The following is an 8096-nucleotide window of genomic DNA, read 5'->3' as shown; positions in this document are numbered from 1 at the left end:
GGGCCCGCCGGGCCCGCCGGGCCTCTCCCGACCGCAGACGCCGGAGAGCGGTGGACACCGCCCCGCACCCGCGAGGCCCGCCCCGTCTCTGCCCCGCGGGGCGCCGGGGGCTGCCGGCCTCGCCGCCGCTCCCGTCTCGCCGCACCCAGAGAGTGCAGCCGCGGCCCGGAGGAGGTTCAAGAAGATGATTTTCGGGGGCGAAGAGGTAGCAGAAAATCCTACCGTTGTAGGAAGAGATCTAGCTCTCCTTTTCCGCCTCATTTGCTTGTCTTTAAAGCCTTTATCTGGATTTTACAAGAATTATTTTCTGTTCAACATTCCTGTCTTTTCAACTGAAAAGAGTTGAAATTTATGTGCCAAATGTTTTTGCTGAGTCTTTCACATTTAACCATCAAAACAAGCCAAAGACAGGTGCAAGTAACTCATCTCCGTTTTCCTTATGGGCAAAATGTGAGGCCTGCAGAGATTCAGTAATTTGACGGATGTCACACCACTGTGGGCCTGCGCTGGCCTCCTGAGCCAGGCTGCAGAATCCAAACTCCACCTTCATAGTCATTAACTTCACCCCTCTCGGTTCCCAATAGCTGGGAGATGGAAAACTTAAGAAAACCACCTGACTCAAGGAGGCTGGGATGTTCTTAATGGCTAGAGCGGTCTCCTGTGGGTAAATGTGTAGAGAAAACTTAGAAGGTTCATTTTTTTCAGGTTTGTTTTTAAGTACGTCTCCCCCTCCTCCACCTCCCCCCCCCCATCATATAGAATACACCACTGGTACCTCTGATGTTATTTTCCCACATTTTTATGGCCTGGATGTCACTGGGCTACGGTTTTAAGTCTCTGCTTCCACTTTTTCCTGGTCTTGGCACAAAATCCCAGTCAAGACCTTGGTCTTAATTTGCTCATTTGCAACAGCTTAAGCCACAGGTGCATTGTGAGAATCACCAAGAGTGCAAACAGATTAAAGAGGTTCACTTGCATTTAAGAAAAGTGACTTCCTGTCACTTTAAGGTTGATATTAAAAAGATAAGAGATTTGTAAAACAACCATCATAAAATGTATTCAATGAACGAATCTACATTGTGGTTTGCCAGGCATTATTCACAAGCTGAGCTTCATAATCTGTATTCCTCTAGTATTAAGAGGTTATACATGCTATAATTTATTTTTTTAAAGATTTTATTTATTTCTTCATGAGAATACAGAGAGAGAGAGAGAGAGAGAGAGAGAGAGAGACAGACAGACAGACACAGGCAGAGGGAGAAGCCGGCTCCATGCTGGGAGCCGGTCGCGGGACTCCATCCCAGGTCTCCAGGATCACACCCCGGGCTGCAGGCGGCGCTAAACCGCTGCGCCACCAGGGCTGCCCTATAGGACGGTTTAAAATAAACATTAAAAGGGAAATCGAGCAGCCCAGGGCTGCCCTATAGGACGGTTTAAAATAAACATTAAAAAGGAAATCGAGCAGCCCAGGGCTGCCCTATAGGACGGTTTAAAATAAACATTAAAAAGGAAATCGAGCAGCCCAGGGCTGCCCTATAGGACGGTTTAAAATAAACATTAAAAGGGAAATCGAGCAGCCCCGGTGGCGCAGCGGTTTAGCGCCGCCTGCAGCCCGGGGTGTGATCCTGGAGACCTGGGATGGAGTCCCGCGACCGGCTCCCAGCATGGAGCCGGCTTCTCCCTCTGCCTGTGTCTCTGCATCTCTTTGTCTCTAAAACTTTTTTTTTTTTAATTTTTTTTAATTTTTTTTTATTTATGATAGTCACAGAGACAGAGAGAGAGGCAGAGACATAGGCAGAGGGAGAAGCAGGCTCCATGCACCGGGAGCCCGATGTGGGATTCGATCCCGGGTCTCCAGGATCGCGCCCTGGGCCAAAGGCAGGCACCAAACCGCTGCGCCACCCAGGGATCCCTCTCTTTGTCTCTAATAAATAAAAACCTCTGTGGAGAATGCACGAAGGTAAATGATTGTGTCAGAAACATGGGACATAATGTTTTTATACTTGCATTTCATTTTGTTCACTTTAAAAACAGTGTGGTAGTTTCAAAAAATAGCCACATACTCTTTAACACTCCTCTCATGCAATGGTGGAGCCTATTTCTTCTCTGAGACTATGGGCTATACTTAATGATTTGCTTCTAATGAATACAATACAGCTTTAGTGGTGGTATCTGGCTTACAAGACCACAAAACACATTGCAGGCATCCTCCTTGCACTATTTGCAGGAGGCCAGCTGTCATGCCCTGAGAACACTAAAGTCCTGTGAAAATGTTCCTGTCTTGAGGAACTGAGACCTTTTACCAAGAATCAGAGAGGAACTGAGCTTTCTTACTAGTAGTCAAACGAATGAGCAATCTTCAAAGTGGGTCCCCCAGCCCCAGCTAAGCCACCCCCAAATTCCTGAACCACAGAAGCTACAGAATAATATTCATTGCTTTAGCAACTAAATTTTGACAAATTGTTATGCAGCAGTAGGTAACTAATACAGACTAATAACACAAGTGGAGTATTACCATCCTGACACCTCAAAATGTAGGCATGGCTTTGGAATGGAGCAGTAGGTGGCAACTGGACGGACTCTGAACAGTATTAGTGAAAGCCTAAAAAGCTCCTGGTATTGGGGATCCCTGGGTGGCTCAGCGGTTTAGCACCTGGTCCAGGGCGTGATCCTGGAGTCCTGGGATCGAGTCCCACATCAGGCTCCCTGCATGGAGCCTGCTTCTCCCTCTGCCTGTGTCTCTGCCTCTCTCTCTCATGAATAAATAAATAAAATCTTAAAAAAAAAAAAATGCTCCTGGAATTGACTATGAGAAGTCTGAGGGCCTTTAAGGAGACTGCCTGTATTAGTTTCAGGGGAAGTGAGGAACATGTACTGGCAACTGGAGAACAGCAGTTGTTACTTAATAGTAGAACATTTAACAACTGTCATCCGCAGTAATACCGAAGGTAGACAATGTAACTGGAGAACAACGCAGCTTTAAAATATTGAAGTTGTCACCTACCTTCTTCCTGCTTATTGTAAAATGTGAGAGAAGCTTAGGACTGTTACAAAGGATCTGGCAAAATGGTGCAGCCACTTTGGAACACAGTTTGGCAATTTTTTACAAAACTAAATATAAACTCTTTGTGTATGATCCAGTAACTGCTCTCCTTGATACTAATCCAAAGGGGTAAAAATTTATGTCCATACCTGAACATAGATGTTTATAACAGCTTTATTCATAACTGCCAAAACCTACAAGCAACCAAGATGTCCTTCAGTAGGTAAATGGATAAACCAACCGTAATATATCCAGAGAATGGAATGTTACATCACTAAAAAGAAATGAACTATCCAAACCATGAAAAAACATGGAGGAAACATAAATACAAACTACTAAATGGAAAAAAAAAAACCCGATATGAAAACAGTAGGTTTTGACTCCAACTGTGACATTCTGCAAAAGGCAAAACGCTAGTAGAAAGACCAGTAGTTGCCAAGGGTCAGGAAGAAAGGGGGGTAAACAAGCAGAGAGGATTGTAGGAGCACTAAAACTACCCTGTATACTGCAATGGTGGACAAATATCATTATACATTTGTCTAGACCATAGAATATACAAAACTAAGAGTGAACCCTAATGTAAACTATGACTTGTGGTGATAATGATGTAGGTTCATCAACTGCAATGATTGCATCACTCTGGTGCACTCAGTTTTGCCATGAACCTAGAACTGCTAAAAAAAAAAAAAAAAAAGTCTATTTAGTGTCTCCTAGGTGGCTCAGTTGGTTGAGCGGTTGACTGTTGGTTTTGGCTTAGGTCATGACCTGAGGATCCTGGGATGGAGCTCTGCCTTGGGCTCTGCACTCAGTTGGGTCTGCTTTAGGATTCTTTCTCCCTCTGCCCCAAAATCCTCCTCCCTGCTCTGTCTCTAAAATAAATAAACCTTCAAATTAAAAATTGGCTATTTTTTAAAATAAGGATCCAGGACTGGTTTTGAAAATTCCCAGACCCAAGGTATATTTGGGTTTATCACAAAGTTTATCACGTAGATGGCACTGGCTATCTGTGGAGATTTGTGTAACATAAGTAACTAACAAAGAATTGGTATCTAGAATATATAAAGATCTCCTACAAATCAATAATAAAAAACACCAAAAAGCTGTAAAAGAAGAACCAAATGACAAAAATCTATGTGAAACAACCTTAACCTCTCTAGTAACTACTGAAATCAAAGTTAAAACAGTGTCATTTTATAAACAACAGAGTATTTCCTCTTGGGCCTTTATTATTCATTTTCTTACATGTGTTATTTGATTATGCTATAAATACTTTTGTTATTTTGTTCCTTTCATTTGTAAGCATTCCCTATTGTAAACATTTTTATGGCTTCAAATTATTCCATCATGCAGATAAATTGTAACTTCATCTCCACACTGAGGTTGGATTGACAAAACAATGAAAGAATTTGCAGAATAAGATTACCACGTAAGAAGTGCCCTACACAAACATTTGTATGGTATTTAAATAGTACAGAATTAGCTGCGCTTTGTTCTTATCTGCATTTTTAAATAAGTACTGACCAAAGATTGTACTAGGAAGAAAAGTTTATTTCCTTATAAAAGAGAAAAAGCTCCATGTCAGTGCCTTACTTTTCTATTCATTTTCAAGATATTTTTAAAATCTCATTAAAAAAAATAAACAATAGTTAATTTTTAGTTTTATTTTATGCTATGAAAGGATGTCACTGATAGAGCCTTATTATTCTTGGTAACAAAGCTTAAAATGTATTTATCTAAAATGGTTTGAAGAACAGAATATTCTAAACAATCTGGGTTGCCATGTGACACTTTAAAGAGATACATTTTCAAAGAATTAGCTAACATTCTCAGAATTCTCAATCAATGAGGTAGGTGGTCTTATATTTACAGAGAGAACTGACTGGAAAAAAAAATCACATATTCAAATACTTGCTGAGCACCTAACATCCTGGGCACTGAACTAGCACTAGTGATAGAGCAGAGAACAGACTGCATTTCATGACTCTGCTGAGATCACATACAAAATACATCAGCATTCTAGAATTACACATCACTTTATACATAAGTTATGAGCCTGGATATGGGAGCTCATCCCTGAAATGGATCCATTCTTAGTACTGACAAAAAAAAAAAAAAAAAATGGAGGGGATCCCTGGGTGGCGCAGCGGTTTGGCGCCTGCCTTTGGCCCAGGGCCCGATCCTGGAGACCTGGGATCGAATCCCACGTCAGGCTCCTGGTGCATGGAGCCTGCTTCTCCCTCTGCCTGTGTCTCTGCCTCTCTCTCTCTCTCTCTCTCTCTGTGACTATCATAAATAAATAAAAATTAAAAAAAAAATGGAGATTGAAAAGCTGATGCTCAGACTCTGATGATCACTTTATGGTAAAAGTGACCCTGAAAGACCACTCTGCCTTTGTTGACAGCATCCAACCTTGTGAAAATCTGATCTTCAAATTTATAGTAAATATTCGCAAGAGAAGATTTCTAAGATTTCCTTTATTAGGAAATTGGGTAGAATTAAGATACTATGCATTCGAGAAATAAGAGTTAAGACTTTCACCTTTTTAAATGAGATATTTTTCTATCTTGCATATAAACCTCAGTTAGAGCAAGGTGAAGCCACAGTAGTACAGAAGTCAGAGCACAGAATGGACTTTGGCCTCCTGGCCTCTAAGTGGAGTGGGAAAGTCCAAAGGAAGGATGACTTCCAGACACCATCACAAGTCATGCAGCAAAGCTGTGAACCCTAGCTGCTATGCCATTTTGAATTTTATTTACCTCTCTTGAGGAGACACCCAGTTCAAAAATGCAAACAAAAGAGAGAGAGAGAGAGAGAGAGAAGTTTCAGGTCTGAAATATTCAAATTTGCACCGGACACTTCCTGTTAAACAATGAAGTTGCTGAAGTTAACTCAGAACTCCTCTCACCAGGCCAGTGTAATTTCAATGTTAAACTTCAAGATTTTCACAACTAATCTCTAGCGAGCTGGGGCATCTTTGGGGAAGGTCACAAAGTTTCAAAATAAAACCAAAGTCTTTTGGACTTGGAGTGGAAAAGTGAACACAGAAAGTGAATAAGAGAAGTAGTTTTCGAAGCTACTTTCTAATTCTGGGTAGACAGAAAATTGCCTTTTACTCTCAAGCAACAATTTTCTCATCTATCACAATATGATCTAGGAAATCAAAGGCAAAAGCATCAGACTACTTCCAAATGCAATGACTTGCAAACAGAGAGGCTGACCATGGCTCTGTGTCCCTTGAAATCCACTCAGACATGCTTAGGGGAGGGAGCCTAACACGGCACTTAACACACACAATAGTACCTATCTGACATTAGGTACCTTTTATTGAGATAAAGCAAACAGCAAGCTAAAAATACTAGAGCATGAAGACAGACTGAGGAAATCAATCTGATTTCTTATTCCTTTATGGTGGCCTAAATGACGAACTAGACACTCTAAGATTCCTATTTATACTTAGGGCAATTTAAAAAGTGAGGTCTTAGCCGAAAAGCCTGTACCTGGCATTCAAAAAAATATGTAAACTTTTTTGGATGGACTAAATTAGACCTAAATTGGCGACATAAAATCTGTACAGCAGGGACCTGTTTTTTAGCAGGTAAGCCTATATACAAGTAAGAATCTCTTACTCTTGTAACATTGTCCTGTTGAGAAAATGTTTAACTCTTATGCCCTGTAGAAGCCTCTGTGACCCCAGAGAAGCACAGACCTATCTTTACTAGAGAACTATTTACACTGCACATAAATACACATACAATACACATCCGCCCCCTCCAATTTGCCAAATAGGCTGTGAATGCCTTTTGTGAGGGGTGATGGCTCATTCATTTTTGTATCTACAGTGACATTTAGTAGGCATCCAACAATATTTTTCTTTGCATGAATGCTAAATGAAAATGCTTTTACAACACCACTACTGGTTACATTCCAAACATTCCCATTACCCAACTCCAAACAGAAATACTAAATTGCTACCAAATTTACTGTGTTTTTCACAATATGGTACCTTCAGGACTTTTTAATGTAAGCATGCTTGATTAACTAATTTTCAAAATAATGATACAAATTTAGCATTCTTCTTGGAATGGAAGACTTGCTCGGAGGTTACTTCATTCTTTTTCTCTTTTTCAAAAGTGCATCTCGTAGTGCCAGCTGGAATGTAAGAAAAAAAAATCTAAACATGGGAAGTTTTGGGTATCCCATTATACCAACAGAATCACTAAATCAACAAATCATCCTGAGATTATTAAGTGTGTGTGTATTGGATAGTAGTCCATGAATTCTCAAGCACCACTTTGATTCCTAGAAATTTTTTAAGATCTCTAGCTTTTGAATTTCAACAAGGTAAGTGTTTTTTGTTTGCTTTGTTAAAGCATTTTTTGGGGTGGAAGTCACCTGATTCTCTAGCTAAATGTTCAAACTATCTGCATTTTATGATTTTAAGGTATTAACTCCTTGTCTTTATTCATATCTGGGAATTGGTACATCTTTGTAGATAGTCAGAATAGCTAAGGGTTAAAGGTATACAAATTAACAAGTTCATTTTAACCTAATTTGTATGGCTGAAGAAGTATTTCTCAGACTCATCTGTCTTATTCTCTCATCTGCAAAATATAAAACCATAGTACCTGCTCATATTGTTCTATACTGATTAATCTAAAAAAATACAAAGCTCTAGAATAGTCAAGGCACGTGGTAAAAACTATATGTTGGATAATGATGTTATAATCCAAGGTTACATGGGTTTAATTCTGCTTATTAAACTTTGTAATAAAGCACAAGCTATCACTACTCTCACACAGATCTCAGTTCCCTTCTCCCTCCAAATGTCACCCTTTGAACATAAGGAACCAGTATATTCTCCTTCCTCTTCCTTTACCTTTCCAAAGGTTTCACTGTAAGATCCTCCTCTCTTTCTCTGCCATATGCTTTACGTTCCTTTTCTAGTCTCAACTTTTTTTTATATTCTATAAATTTGCAGTAAGACCCTATGTACACTTTCAAGGCATGTTAAAGTATCACTGAGGGGGGCAGCCCCGGTGGCGCAGCGGTTTAG

General features: G+C 40.3%; 1 protein-coding gene across 2 annotated transcripts in view; it reads right to left on the bottom strand.

Annotated features, from left to right (window-relative positions):
- Window positions 1–3199: 3199 nt before the first annotated feature.
- The window catches only part of SDAD1 (SDA1 domain containing 1), a 29105-nt gene continuing 24208 nt past the window's right edge, over window positions 3200–8096 (bottom strand). For both annotated transcript variants that reach the window (XM_055313101.1, XM_055313103.1), the window contains one exon: window positions 3200–7192. In XM_055313101.1, coding sequence (XP_055169076.1) covers window positions 7145–7192 — 48 coding nt within the window. In that variant the 3' untranslated portion in view covers window positions 3200–7144. The remainder of the gene's footprint in view (window positions 7193–8096) is intronic.

This window comes from Nyctereutes procyonoides, unplaced genomic scaffold (genome assembly GCF_905146905.1).
Source record: "Nyctereutes procyonoides isolate TBG_1078 unplaced genomic scaffold, NYPRO_anot_genome, whole genome shotgun sequence".
Classification (NCBI taxonomy): domain Eukaryota; kingdom Metazoa; phylum Chordata; class Mammalia; order Carnivora; family Canidae; genus Nyctereutes; species Nyctereutes procyonoides.
The sequence above is the reverse complement of the archived record's forward strand: the minus strand, read 5'-3'. Positions and strand labels throughout refer to the sequence as shown.